Source organism: Macrobrachium nipponense, chromosome 26, assembly GCF_015104395.2.
Source record: "Macrobrachium nipponense isolate FS-2020 chromosome 26, ASM1510439v2, whole genome shotgun sequence".
NCBI classification, from domain to species: domain Eukaryota; kingdom Metazoa; phylum Arthropoda; class Malacostraca; order Decapoda; family Palaemonidae; genus Macrobrachium; species Macrobrachium nipponense.
The window spans coordinates 61,031,838-61,045,816 of NC_087215.1; the positions used below are offsets into that span (position 1 = coordinate 61,031,838).

Here is a 13,979-nt window from a genome sequence, read left to right on the forward strand (position 1 = left end):
ATATATATATATATATATATATATATATATATATATATATATATATATATATTCAATACTGATTTATATAAGCACACACGCATATATACACACAGACATATAATTTACATCATATGCTATATATATATATATATATATATATATATATATATATATATATATATATATATATATATATATATATATACTGTAGTGCTGAGCGAAAGAGAGAGAGAGAGAGAGAGAGATGACAATTATGAAGATTGTTGCATTGTTTCTAACAGCTGTAGTTTACAGAGACGTAGCAGGCGAAGTTGCTTTGGCAAATACAAGCATTAAATACATGCATAAAGAAAAAAACAAATTAGTATATAATTTTATTTTCAGTGTTTCTATCAATATCTTTCTTGTGCGCAGTGGGCACACATTATCAAAATTAATTATAGCTTTGAGATTTACACATTATTCTATCCGTGAGGGACTCTCAGTTACAAAACGCCAAGAAGTCGACCATACAGAGTAAATAACAGATATCTTGAAAACTAATTCGAGGCTCAGCTTTGCAATTAAGGCCCTTCCTTTCCTTGATATCCTCGTCGAAGCAAAGCCTAGCATTTTACATCAGCATACATAGGAGGTACAAAAGTGAACGGTGCCTAGATTCGTACAAGAGTTATGGCATCGGTGCCTACATCAGAAGAGCTTTGTCACACTTTTCTACCTGTAAATTATACAGGCTTTTTTTTCCTTACAAACACCGATATTAATTTTATCATCTTGGAACGTCGAATTTAAATAAGTTTTCATGCAATGATTACAGATTAATTGTACGTGTTACCTGTAAACACAACATTCTATGGTTTTAGATTTTTTTTTTTTTAATTGCTGGTTTCCCTTCAACGGTTCCTAACACTTAGAAATTGAGAGATGTGGTCTTGGAGTAGCGACTCCTTCAAGAATTAATTGTACGTGAAATTCTATTTCTCAGAATAAAACAAAGAAATAACTTTTTACAAAGATTTTGGGACTTAAAAAGTGGTCTTGTCTAAGATATGAGTTAATGATTTTTCCGAAAATTAAATTCAGTAATATTTCAAGACACTATCCACCCGAGATCAAGTCAAGTAACGTTGGAGGGTAGTGAAAGAATTAGGTCATGCAAATTTAACAGATGATAAAACGTTAGTTAAGGGAAAATGGATTTAGATAAAATAGAAGTAAATTATTGTTTTGGTGTTTATTAAGTCACTAGATCATTAAACATTACAGAATGATGGAACGAACATTGAAATATCTTGTGGATTGGAATTGAAAAAGAAATCGTAGTTAAATATCTTCTTCTAAAGTTCGTCTTTGATCAGTTGCTCGTAATCGCAGCCTCTGCCTTGCTCGGTCTTGATTAGTCTGTTGGAATCGACTCCTATGCTGTCGAAGGCTGCTCTGCATTTGGCGATGTACTTGTCGTAGGACTCGGGAGCTCGGGCGAAGAAGAAGGCGAAGTCCGAGTGATAGCCGTAGTTGTACTCCATGCAGGAGTACATGCAGGCGTAGTTGTTGTAGTCGGTGTCGAGGATTACGAGGGGCGCTGGGAAGGCTGTTGAAGGAAAAGAACAACAAAAGTAAATGTTAGATGGTGTCGTTGTCTTCTCTGAAAAGATATTCATCTCGGAAACTTTCATTATTTGATCTTTGTGACAAAACCAGGGATAAATGTATGAAACTTACAGTTTTCGAGATTGATCATGAGATGAGGATCTCCGAGGGGCATGGGCGCGAGGACACCCTTTCTCTTGAGCTGGGCTCCTTCGGGAGTGATACCGACAGTTTTGACGTCGAAGCCCTTACCATCTGAAGGGCAGAGGAGATATATAATGAAATTTGTATCCTAGCAGAAGCACGAACAGTGAGGGTATATCACACTTTATAACACGAAGAGAAATTGAAATAGCTGCCTAACTTACTGTAGTCATACTGGATGCGGACACACTTCTTCAGCAGCTGATACGGGTTTGTTGAGATTGCTTGTTGATACCAAACTCCTCCGAACTACAAGAATAAGGAAACAAAATTATTAACTAGATTTCTTTTTAATACAAGCTTTCAAAGAAACGAGGCAATACTAAAAAATCTTGAAATTCACTAAGCAATTATTTATCACAGTCACACTTACGCTTGAATGTCTTGGCAGTTGTTGTTGCCAAAGTCTTTGCTCGTCAACGGCGGGACATTTCCCTTTGATGACAAAATCGGGGACTTCGTCAGCAACTACGGCTGCGACAGCCACCACCACCAGCAGGAGGATCTTTGAGAACATCTTGCACCGAAGACGATCAGCTAAGCATTACAAGCAGACCCAGACAGGTTCTTTTATACCTATTATCGGAGGCCGGAGAAGCAGTTATCAGTGAGTTTAATACGCGATGCAGGCGCTGCTATTCTCGGTGGCGATCATATTTATGGAAATTTTACGCCACAACGACTTTATACCGTAATTTAATACTGCATTTCTATTGGTATATAGTCAAAATTATGTGGAATCCATTGTCAACTCCTTCTAGAATACTTAACAGAAATTAGATATTATTTACCTATAATAGCACAATTTGGCATCTCTTGCAAAGCATATGTTCTCATTATTCCTAATGATATACACAATAAAGAAGATGCGAATAACGCACACATAAAGAAATCAAATTTAAGTAATGCTAAACTAGCAAAAAATGAAAGCAATACTTTAATTTACGAATTAAATGCAGAATCCTGAAAAGCAACTCAACGTTCAGGAGCCCCGCCCACAAACGTCCACCGCTATGCAGGATAGCAGGTATAAAAGCTCGTGCCAGGGAGAGCTTCAAGCACAGTTTGGTGCGGGAGTACAAACAAACCAAATCGAAAATGCTTCGTCTCGTCCTCTTAGTCTTTGGGATCGTAGGATCTGTCATCTGCGAGGATACCCCGGATATTCCTGCCTTCTTGGAGAAAGGAAACTGCGCCAGAGTGGGCACCTTTCCAAAATTCGATTTGAGAAGGGTAAGGATTCATGTAACTTATGATTGAAATGTTTCATCTTATTGACTTCATAAGCAGTCAGTTACGCAGGCATTCAGTATGGTAAGCTCTTGATGACAGTTGGTGATGAGAGATGGTGAATGAGAAAAGTATCTTGATTAGGCTTATAAGTTTCTTATTTTAACTTCAGTACAGCGGACGCTGGTACCAGACCGACGTCATCGAAATTCCCTACCAGCCATATACCAAATGCATCAATTCCTTCTATGATTACTCGGAACCCTCTTTTGGATTCAACGTCAGGACGGCAGGATTGAGCCCTGAGGGCGAACACCTGAAGTTGGAAGGGAAAATCTACCCAACTGAGAGGTTCCCCGCAAGTCACATGTTGATTGACTTCCCTACAGGTGAGATGTCGTTTCACTTTGCTTGACGAAAGTTAATCTGCTTATCTGTAAGAAACATTTATTGCTGTATGTTTCTATGAACAACTTTTTGAATATTAACAAGTCTCTTATTCTATTTTACAGTCATGGGATATCCATATGAAATCATCGACACCGACTACGACACTACTCCTGCGCCTACTCCTGCGTCGACTGGAACGCCTACAAGACGGAGTTCGCCTTCGTCTTCTCGAGGACTCCTGAGAACAATGGACCCGCTACTGCCAAGTGCAAAGCGGTCTTCAACAAGCATGGAATTGACTTCTCGACATTCGTCCAAGTTCCCCACACGGACGATTGCGTCTACAGAGCCTAGATTTATATGAGTACGACACAGATCACCTCATACATCCATAGACATTTAATTTTTGGTGTCTTGTAGGCACACGCATATTTCATACTGTTCTGTTTCTGAGCTGAGATCAGTAAATTTCAAATACATATAACATTTGTATTTATAACCTTTATGATCTCTAATATGTAGAAAAATATACTTACTAAATTGCTAGCAAGTTGATAACAAAAATTATGAATTCAACTATTAAAAAAAAAGATTCAGAATAAGTAAAACACAAATAGGTGTGAGACATTTCTTCCACTCACAAAAAGGTATTATTAACCAGACTATAATGTAAGCTAGATGAGAGAAATACATAGATCAGGTGGCTTATTGATATAAACTTTTAAATTCATCCACGATATACAATGGACTACATAAACCTAATGAATTTACTTCAGATTATTACATATACGTAGATGTAAGGTCTACATTTATCTACAGTTTTCTTTAGTTCATCTTCTTCTAATTCTTTTTTCATGTTCACCTGGAACCTCATTTGTTGTTTACCAAACTAGTTTCTGGAATCTCTGGTTTAGATTCTCTATTTTGAACTTCTGAGGTCGAGGGAAGACTTAAAAAGGTCCCAACGGAGACACTGAAGACCAGAGCAAGTAATATGGTATAGGTCTAGTTGCCTAAGGTGGTCGGCGACTACACACCTGGATAGTGTTATAGGACTACCAAACTTCGCATAAATGGTATCCTACCGCACAATCATAATATCTTAGTTAGTATCCCCCAGAAATGGCTTCCTTTTCATATATACACCTGCAGTCTGTTCTTGCAAGTCCTCAGTTGAATTTATAGACATCCTTAAAATCGCCTTGCCTGATGAGGCCATAGCATCACAGGATGCGTCAGCCTATTTGCCGCTTTTCCTGTTCGAGAGACCGGTCATATCATATTAAATGATATGTATTATGCATGAATTCCCTCCCGGTTCCTGTGAAAATGCTGAAGGGTTTGTTAATGGCATAAACAGTAGATTTTTTCCAATAGAGGCGATAGGAACACCTCTTAGATTTCATTTTACCAACACGTATCAGGCTGCTGTTGTAGAAGACAGATCTAGTTCTTCATTGGACGAGATGTTTTCGAGCTCGGCTACCAATCCGGTGGTTCGAAGTTCGATTCTCGTCTCGGCCAACGCGGAATCAGAACAATTTATTTCTGGTGATAGAAATTCATATCTCGATATTATATGGTTCGGATCCTACAATAAGCTGTAGGTCCCGTTGATAAGTGACCAATTGGTTCCTAGCCAAGTAAAAATATCTAATCCTTGGGGCCAGCCCTAGGAGAGCTGTTAGTTAATCAGCTCAGTGGTCTGGTAAAACTAAGACATACTTAACTTAACTTAGAAGACAGATCTATCATCATTCACTAGAGACCAAGAATCGCCGTCATTTTTGTGGATGACGTCACAGAAAAAAATAACAGATATCTTAAAAATTAATTAGGTTCTCAACTTTACAATATTGAGGCTAAGAAAGAGACCCTTCCTCTTCTTGATGTCTCCGTAAAAAGAAAGGCCAAGTACGTTATAAAAAGCTACAAATGTGGGCCGCAATTGAAGAGGACTTAGATTCAAACAAGATGTCCATCTTTGGTGCCCATAGGAAAAGGTTATTATAGCATTTTTGTACATGGTAATCACACAAACGTGTCATCATATATATTGTACACAGAGGTTTGTCATCTCAGAGACTCAGACCAAAAGTGTCATGTAAGCATTGTAAATTATTTGTGAATATAACTCGTAGATGCACCATGCTATGGTTTTAAACTTTTTTCTTTTTTAGTTACTGGTTTTACTTCAAATGTTCCTTATATTGAGCAAATGGAAGACTTGGCGCTGTATTAGTCACCTTTTTCTAAATTCCTTTGCATAATGTTTGCAGACACGGTTGCATTTTCATGCATGGAATATGGTTGTTGAATTAAATAAAGGAATATTACTCTTTTGGTGTTTATTAAGTCACTAGATATTAAAACATTATAAAATGAAGAAAGGAATATTAAAATATCGGATGCTGGTGGTTTGAAAATGAGAAAGAAATCCCAGTTTGATATCTTCTTTTACAGTTCATCTTTGATGAGCTTCGTCAATTGCTCGTAATCGCACCCGCTGCCTTGCTCGGTCTTGATTAATCTGTTGGGATCGACTCCTATGCTGTCTAAGGCTGCTCTGCATTTGGCGATGTACTTGTCGTAGGACTCGGGAGCTCGGGCGAAGAAGAAGGCGAAGTCCGAGTGATAGCCGTAGTTGTACTCCATGCAGGAGTACATGCAGGCGTAGTTGTTGTAGTCGGTGTCGAGGATTACGAGGGGCGCTGGGAAGGCTGTTGAAGGAAAAGAACAACAATTGGTAAGTGTTAGATAGTGTAGCTGTGAAGTTGTTCTTCTCTGAAGAAGTTATTCTTTTGCGTAGCATTCATTGTTCAATCTCAGTGACTGACAAAAGCAGAGAAAATGGTGTGAAACTCACAGTTTTCGAGGTTGATCATGAGATGAGGATCTCCGAGGGGCATGGGCGTGAGGACGCCCTTTCTCTTGAGCTGGCTTCCTTCGGTGGTAATGCCGACAGTCTTGACGTCGAAGCCTTTACCGTCTGAGAAACAGAAAATATTTACAGAGGGCTTGGAAAAAATAATCAGCCACTAAACTTGCTAACAAGTGTATAGACGAGACATAATGTTGAATCATCAAATATTGGACGGTCAACTAGAAGAACAAATAACCAGTTTTAAAATTTTAAAACAATGTATGTTTGTGTGTGTGTGTCTGTGTCTGTGTCTGTGTGTGTCTGTGTCTGTGTGTGTATGTGAGTACAAAACTTAAAATTCCACCTTAAAAATATCGTAACTTTTAGAAGGTCTCACTTACTGTAATCGTAGTGGATTCGGACGCATTTTTTAAGAAGCTGATAAGGGTTCGTCGAGATAGCTTGTTGGTACCAAACGCCTCCGAACTGGAACAAAAGAAAACAATATTGTAGATATATTCTGGAGGAAGAGTTTCCTCGTGCACTTTCCATATTACAAAGAAAATAGTTACTTGACACAGCAAAACTAAATCCATACTTACGCTGGAATGTTTAGGCAGTTGTTCTTGCCAAAGTCTTTGCTCGTCGACCGCAGGACATTTGCCTTTGATAACGAAATCGGGGACTTCGTCAGCAACTACGGCTGCGACAGCCACCACCAGCAGGAGGGTCATCGAGAGCATCTTGAGCAGGAGAATATCGACTCTGGTTCTGTCAGTAGAGAAATCTACATCCCCTTAAATAGCTGTTGCGTCTCTCTCAGTTTGGCCGGGTGTCGGTTAGTCATATTTAGGGAGGCTCATCTAGGCCTATCTTTCAAGTGAATACGTTAAAAGCAGAATAGCATTTTATTAACGTTTCCTTTAAGGTAATCTACTTGTAGTGGTGATATTTTGAACTTTGTGTTTCAGCATTATTTTAGTACTGTATCCGTTTAATGCTAATTTACAGTCTCCATTTTTTTGCTTTTCTTTTTCACAATAAGAAATATTGTCTTGTGATCATAAGTGATTCTCTCCCAATATATTCTTGTGTAATGACCTAATGTAGGTAAGGGATTACTGATAAAGATAGCGAAAACGCCGAAAACGAATGAAATGAAGAAAGGAAACACTACGATTGATTGTCAGGCTCCGCCCACAGCCAAACCATTGCCCCGACTCCGAGTATAAAAGGTCGCCCCCCAAACTCGCTGGAACAGTCGTTAAGTCGCCCATCCAGACATCATAGAAGATGCAGCGCTTCACCCTTTTAGTCTTGGGGATCGTAGGATCCGTTACCTGCGAGGATTTCCCAGATATTCCGGAGTTCCTTCAGAAAGGAAGTTGCGCCAAGATCAGCACCTTTCCCAAATTCGATTTAAGAAGGGTAGGGAGTTTTGCAACGCTGTTTGCAGTACCTATGTTTCTGTTCGTGTCAAGTAACATTTAGTACTTATGTTCCTGTTGGTGATCAGTAACTTTTAGTAATTGTGGTCCTGTTTGTGAGATGTACAGAACCTGATATTTGTCGTTCTGCTTATGACAGATGAAGCATTCAGTTGCTCTTTGAAGTATGCTGGTATCTATAATTTGCTAGTATGATATATATATATATATATATATATATATATATATATATATATATATATATATATATATATATATATATACATATGTGTGTGTGTAAGTCTATTCCTCTTTTTATTTTCAGTACAGCGGACGCTGGTACCAGACTGACGTCATCGAAATTCCCTACCAGCCTTATACCAGATGCATCAATTCCTTCTATGATTACTCGGAACCCTCTTTTGGATTCAACGTCAGGACGGCAGGATTGAGCCCTGAGGGCGAACACCTGAAGTTGGAAGGGAAAATCTACCCAACTGAGAGGTTCCCCGCAAGTCACATGTTGATTGACTTCCCTACAGGTGAGATGTCGTTTCACTTTGCTTAACGAAAGTTAATCTGTTTATCTGTAAGAAACATTTATTGCTGTATGTTTCTATGAACAACTTTAGTGAATATTAACAAGTCTCTTATTCTATTTTACAGTCATGGGATACCCGTATGAAATCATCGATACCGACTACGACAACTACTCCTGCGTGTATTCCTGCGTCGACTGGAACGCCTACAAGACGGAGTTCGCCTTCGTCTTCTCGAGGACTCCTGAGAACAATGGACTCGCTACTGCCAAGTGTAAGGCCGTCTTCAACAAGCACGGAATCGACTTCTCGACATTCGTCCAAGTCCCCCACACGAACGATTGCGTCTACAGAGCCTAGATTTATATGAGTACGACACAGATCACCTCATACATCCATAGACATTTATTAATTTTTGGTGTCTTGTAGGCACATACATGTTTCATACTGTTCTGTTTCTGAGATGAGATCAGTAAATTTCAAATACATATAACATTTGTATTTATAACCTTTATGATTTCTAATATGTAGAAAAATATACTTACTAAATTGTTACCAAGTTGATAACAAAAATGATGAATTCTAAATTTAAAAAAAGATTCAGAATAAGTAAAAAAGAAATAGGTGTGAGACATTTCTTCCACTCACAAAAAGGTAATATTAACCAGACTGTAAAGTAAGCTAAATGAGATAAATACATAGATCAGGTGGCTTACTGATATAAACTTTTAAATTCATCCACGTTTATACAATGGACTGCATATACCTAATAAATTTACTTTAGATTTTTACATATAGATTTAAGGTCTACATTTATCTACAGTTTTTCTTAGTTTATCTTCTAAATTCTTTTTTCGAAATGTTTACCTGAAACCTCACTAGTTGTTTACCAAACTAGTTTCTGGAATCTCTGGTTTAGATTCTCTATTTTGAACTTCTGAGGTCGAGTGAAGACTTAAAAAGGTCCCAACGGAGACACTGAAGACCAGAGTAAGTAATATGTTATAGGTCTAGTTGCCTAAGGTGGTCGGCGACTACACACCTGGATAGTGTTATAGGACTACCAAACTTCGCAAAAATGGTATCCTACCGCACAATCATAATATCTTAGTTAGTATCCCCCAGAAATGGCTTCCTTTTCATATATACACCTGCAGTCTGTTCTTGCAAGTCCTCAGTTGAATTTATAGACATCCTTAAAATCGCCTTGCCTGATGAGGCCATAGCATCACAGGATGCGTCAGCCTATTTGCCGCTTTTCCTGTTCGAGAGACCGGTCATATCATATTAAATGATATGTATTATGCATGAATTCCCTCCCGGTTCCTGAGAAAATGCCGAAGGGTTTATTAATGACATAAACAGTAGACCTTTTCCAATAGAGGCGATAGGAACTAGACAGATCTAGTTCTTCGTTGGACGAGATGTTTTTGCGCTCGGCTACCAATCCGGTGGTCCGAAGTTCGATTCTCGTCTCGGCCAACGCAAAATCAGAGCAATTTATTTCTAGTGATAGAAATTCATATCTCGATATTATGTGGCTCGGATCCTACAATAAGCTGTAGGTCCCGTTGCTAGGTGACAAATTGGTTCCTAGCCACGTAAAAATATCTAATCCTTCGGGCCAGCCCTAGGAGAGCTGTTAGTTAATCAGCTCAGTGGTCTGGTAAAACTAAGACATACATAACTTAGAAGACAGATCTTTCATCATTCACTAGAGACAAAGAATCGCCGTCATTTTTGTGGATGACGTCACAGAAAAAATAACAGACCTTAAAAATTAATTAGGTTCTCAACTTTACAATTGAGGCTAAGAAAGAGACCCTTCCTCTTCTTGATGTCTCCGTAAAAAGAAAGGCCAAGTACGTTATAAAAAGCTACAAATGTGGGCCGCAGTTGAAGAGGACTTAGATTCATACAAGATGTCCATCTTTGGTGCCTATATGAAAAGGGTCTTATCGCATTCTTGTACATGGTAATCACACAAACGTGTCATCATATATATTATACACAGAGGTTTGTCATCTTAGAAACTCAGCCCTAAAGTGTCATGTAAGCATTGCAAATTATTTGTGAATATAACTCGTAGATGCACCATGCTACGGCTTTAAACTTTTTTCTTTTTTATTTACTGGTTTTACTTCAAATGTTCCTTATATTGAGCAAATGGAAGACTTGGCGCTGGATTGGTCACCTTTTTGTGAATTCATTTGCATAATGTTTGCAGACACGGTTGCATTTTCATGCATGGAATATGGTTGTTGAATTAAATAAAGGAATATTACTCTTTTGGTGTTTATTAAGTCACTAGATATTAAAACATTATAAAATGAAGAAAGGAATATTAAAATATCGGATGCTGGTGGTTTGAAAATGAGAAAGAAATCCCAGTTTGATATCTTCTTTTACAGTTCATCTTTGATGAGCTTCGTCAATTGCTCGTAATCGCACCCGCTGCCTTGCTCGGTCTTGATTAATCTGTTGGGATCGACTCCTATGCTGTCTAAGGCTGCTCTGCATTTGGCGATGTACTTGTCGTAGGACTCGGGAGCTCGGGCGAAGAAGAAGGCGAAGTCCGAGTGATAGCCGTAGTTGTACTCCATGCAGGAGTACATGCAGGCGTAGTTGTTGTAGTCGGTGTCGAGGATTACGAGGGGCGCTGGGAAGGCTGTTGAAGGAAAAGAACAACAATTGGTGAGTAAGTGTTAGATGGTGTAGCTGTGAAGTTGTTCTTCTCTGAAGAAGTTATTCTTTTGCGTAGCATTCATTGTTCAATCTCAGTGACTGACAAAAGCAGAGAAAATGGTGTGAAACTCACAGTTTTCGAGGTTGATCATGAGATGAGGATCTCCGAGGGGCATGGGCGTGAGGACGCCCTTTCTCTTGAGCTGGCTTCCTTCAGGGGTAATACCGACAGTCTTGACGTCGAAGCCTTTACCGTCTGAGGAACAGAAAATTTTTACACAGGGCTTGGAAAAAATAATCAGCCTGCTAAAGTTGAATCATCAAATATTGGACGGTCAACTAGAAAGACAAATAACCAGTTTTAAAATTTTAAAAACAATGTAGGTTTGTGTGTATGTGTGTGAGTCTGTGTGTGTGAGTGCAAAACTTAAAATGCCACCTTATAAATATGGTAACTTTTAGAATGTCTCACTTACTGTAATCGTAGTGGATTCGGACGCATTTTTTAAGAAGCTGATAAGGGTTAGTCGAGATAGCTTGTTGGTACCAAACGCCTCCGAACTGGAACAAAAGAAAACAATATTGCAGATAGAGTCAGGAGGAAGAGTTTCTTCGTGTTCTTTCTATTTTAAAAAGAAAAATTTACTTGACACACCTAAACTAAATCCATACTTACTCTGGAATGGTTAGGCAGTTGTTGTTGCCAAAGCCTTTGCTCGTCGACCGCAGGACATTTGCCTTTGATAACGAAATCGGGGACTTCGTCAGCAACTACGGCTGCGACAGCCACAACCAGCAGGAGGGTCTTCGAGGGCATCTTGCGCCGGAGACGATCGACTCTGGTTCTGTCAGCAGAGAAACCTACATCCACTTAAATAGCTGTTGGGTCTCTCCCAGTTCGGCCAGGTGTCGGTTAGTCATATTTAGGGAGGGCCATCTTGGTATATCTCTCAAGTGAATAAGTTAAACTTAGAATACAATTTCTTCAACTTTTCCTTCAAGGTAAGCTACCCATAACGAAGATATTTTAAATTTTGCATTTCAGCTTTATTTCAGCATTGTATTCGTTTAATGCGACTTTGCACTGTCTGCAATATTTTGCTTTTCTTTTTTCCAATAAGAAATATTGTCTGGTGATCATTAGAGATTTTCTCCCAGTGTATTCTTGTGCAATGACAATGTAAGTAAGGGATTACTGATAAAAATAGCGAAAACGCCGCAAAACAAATGAAATGAAGAAAGATACACTACGATTGATTGTCAGGCTCCGCCCACAGCCAAACCATTGCCCCGACTCCGAGTATAAAAGGTCGCCCCCCAAACTCGCTGGAACAGTCGTTAAGTCGCCCATCCAGACATCATAGAAGATGCAGCGCTTCACCCTTTTAGTCTTGGGGATCGTAGGATCCGTTATCTGCGAGGATTTCCCAGATATCCCGGAGTTCCTTCAGAAAGGAAATTGCGCCAAGATCAGCACCTTTCCCAAATTCGATTTAAGAAGGGTAGGGAGTTTTGCAACGCTGTTTGCAGTATCTATGTTCCTGTTCGTGTCAAGTAACATTTAGTACTTATGTTCCTGTTGGTGATCAGTAACTTTTAGTAATTGTGGTCCTGTTTGTGAGATGTACAGAACCTGATATTTGTCGTTCTGCTTATGACAAGCGGCTTGTAGTTCTTATGATTTTCTATTATGACAGATGAAGTATTCAGTTGCTCTTTGAAGTAGGCTGGTCATGGAATCTATTTTTTCAAATCTAGTGGTATCTTATATTGTAGCTTTAGTTATGAATAATATGCTTGTATGATATATATATATATATTATATATATATATATAGATATATATATATATATATTATATATATACTATATATCAATCCATATATACACATATGTTAGTGTAAGTCTATTTGTGAATATGTGCGTATATTAAAAAATGATCCAATTTTTAACATGATATATTCGTCTTTTTCCTTTCAGTACAGCGGACGCTGGTACCAGACTGACGTCATCGAAATTCCCTACCAGCCTTATACCAGATGCATCAATTCCTTCTATGATTACTCGGAACCCTCTTTTGGATTCAACGTCAGGACGGCAGGATTGAGCCCTGATGGCGAACACCTGAAGTTGGAAGGGAAAATCTACCCAACTGAGAGGTTCCCCGCAAGTCACATGTTGATTGACTTCCCTACAGGTGAGATGTCGTTTCACTTTGCTTAACGAAAGTTAATATGCTTATTTGTAAGAAACATTTATTGCTGTATGTTTCTATGAACAACTTTTGTGAATATTAACAAGTCTCTTATTCTATTTTACAGTCATGGGTTACCCATATGAAATCATTGACACCGACTACGACACGTACTCCTGCGTGTATTCCTGCGTCGACTGGAACGCCTACAAGACGGAGTTCGCCTTCGTCTTCTCGAGGACTCCTGAGAACAATGGACTCGCTACTGCCAAGTGTAAGACTGTCTTCACAAAGCGCGGAATCGACTTCTCGACATTCGTCCAAGTACCCCACACTGACGATTGCGTCTACAGAGCCTAGATTTATATGAGTGCGACACAGATCACCTCATACATCCATCCGCCTTTAATTTCTTGTGCCGTTTTGGGCACACGCCTTTTTAATACTGTTCTGATTATGAGCTGAGATCAGTAAATTTTAAATTCATAAAAAACTGTGTCTATAAACGAAGAAAAAAAAAATGTACTTATTTTGTTAGCGAGTAGATAACAAAAATGAAAAATTCGTCTAGTAAGAGAGATTCAGAAATGGAATGATAAATCAAATCTTACTCACTGTATTTATGTCAATAAAGAATCGTGAAATAGATCGAGTCATTTTATTTCTTCCTTTGAACCAATAATATTGTTAAGCAGTTGAAAGAAAAACATAATTCGTTGTCTTACTGATATACGCTTTTAAATATTTCCAAATGGACTGGATATACTTTAGTAAATTATGTACAAAAAACTATGTATTAGACACCAATGTCTGTCATTTTTGACATTTAATTTTTCACCTCTTCTCACCCCCATACTATCACGTCTAAAATCTGAC

The 13,979-nt window shown here is 38.6% G+C and overlaps 5 protein-coding genes and 1 pseudogene across 5 annotated transcripts; 3 read left to right on the top strand and 3 right to left on the bottom strand.

The window, feature by feature from the left end:
- Positions 1–1,201: 1,201 nt before the first annotated feature.
- Positions 1,202–2,336, bottom strand: LOC135200321 (crustacyanin-C1 subunit-like). Its single transcript, XM_064228877.1, has 4 exons — positions 2,150–2,336; positions 1,941–2,025; positions 1,705–1,827; positions 1,202–1,573 (listed from the first exon to the last, which is right to left on the bottom strand). The coding sequence occupies exons 1-4, from the start codon at positions 2,291–2,293 to the stop codon at positions 1,320–1,322; spliced, it is 606 nt and encodes a 201-aa protein (XP_064084947.1). The 5' UTR covers positions 2,294–2,336; the 3' UTR covers positions 1,202–1,319.
- Positions 2,337–2,827: 491 nt separating this feature from the next.
- Positions 2,828–3,880, top strand: LOC135200322 (crustacyanin-A2 subunit-like; annotated as a pseudogene).
- A 1,847-nt stretch (positions 3,881–5,727) lies between these two features.
- Positions 5,728–7,047, bottom strand: LOC135199849 (crustacyanin-C1 subunit-like). Its single transcript, XM_064227986.1, has 4 exons — positions 6,862–7,047; positions 6,661–6,745; positions 6,263–6,385; positions 5,728–6,116 (listed from the first exon to the last, which is right to left on the bottom strand). The coding sequence occupies exons 1-4, from the start codon at positions 7,000–7,002 to the stop codon at positions 5,854–5,856; spliced, it is 612 nt and encodes a 203-aa protein (XP_064084056.1). The 5' UTR covers positions 7,003–7,047; the 3' UTR covers positions 5,728–5,853.
- Positions 7,048–7,519: 472 nt separating this feature from the next.
- LOC135200323 (crustacyanin-A2 subunit-like) lies at positions 7,520–8,718 on the top strand. Its single transcript, XM_064228878.1, has 3 exons — positions 7,520–7,687; positions 8,012–8,228; positions 8,353–8,718. Exons 1-3 carry the CDS (start codon positions 7,553–7,555, stop codon positions 8,583–8,585), a joined length of 585 nt encoding a protein of 194 aa, XP_064084948.1. The 5' UTR covers positions 7,520–7,552; the 3' UTR covers positions 8,586–8,718.
- Positions 8,719–10,504: 1,786 nt separating this feature from the next.
- On the bottom strand, positions 10,505–11,771 carry LOC135199850 (crustacyanin-C1 subunit-like). Its single transcript, XM_064227987.1, has 4 exons — positions 11,587–11,771; positions 11,387–11,471; positions 11,044–11,166; positions 10,505–10,893 (listed from the first exon to the last, which is right to left on the bottom strand). Exons 1-4 carry the CDS (start codon positions 11,725–11,727, stop codon positions 10,631–10,633), a joined length of 612 nt encoding a protein of 203 aa, XP_064084057.1. The 5' UTR covers positions 11,728–11,771; the 3' UTR covers positions 10,505–10,630.
- A 473-nt stretch (positions 11,772–12,244) lies between these two features.
- LOC135199851 (crustacyanin-A2 subunit-like) lies at positions 12,245–13,751 on the top strand. The gene is made up of 3 exons (XM_064227988.1): positions 12,245–12,412; positions 12,890–13,106; positions 13,231–13,751. Exons 1-3 carry the CDS (start codon positions 12,278–12,280, stop codon positions 13,461–13,463), a joined length of 585 nt encoding a protein of 194 aa, XP_064084058.1. The 5' UTR covers positions 12,245–12,277; the 3' UTR covers positions 13,464–13,751.
- The last annotated feature ends 228 nt before the right edge of the window (positions 13,752–13,979 follow it).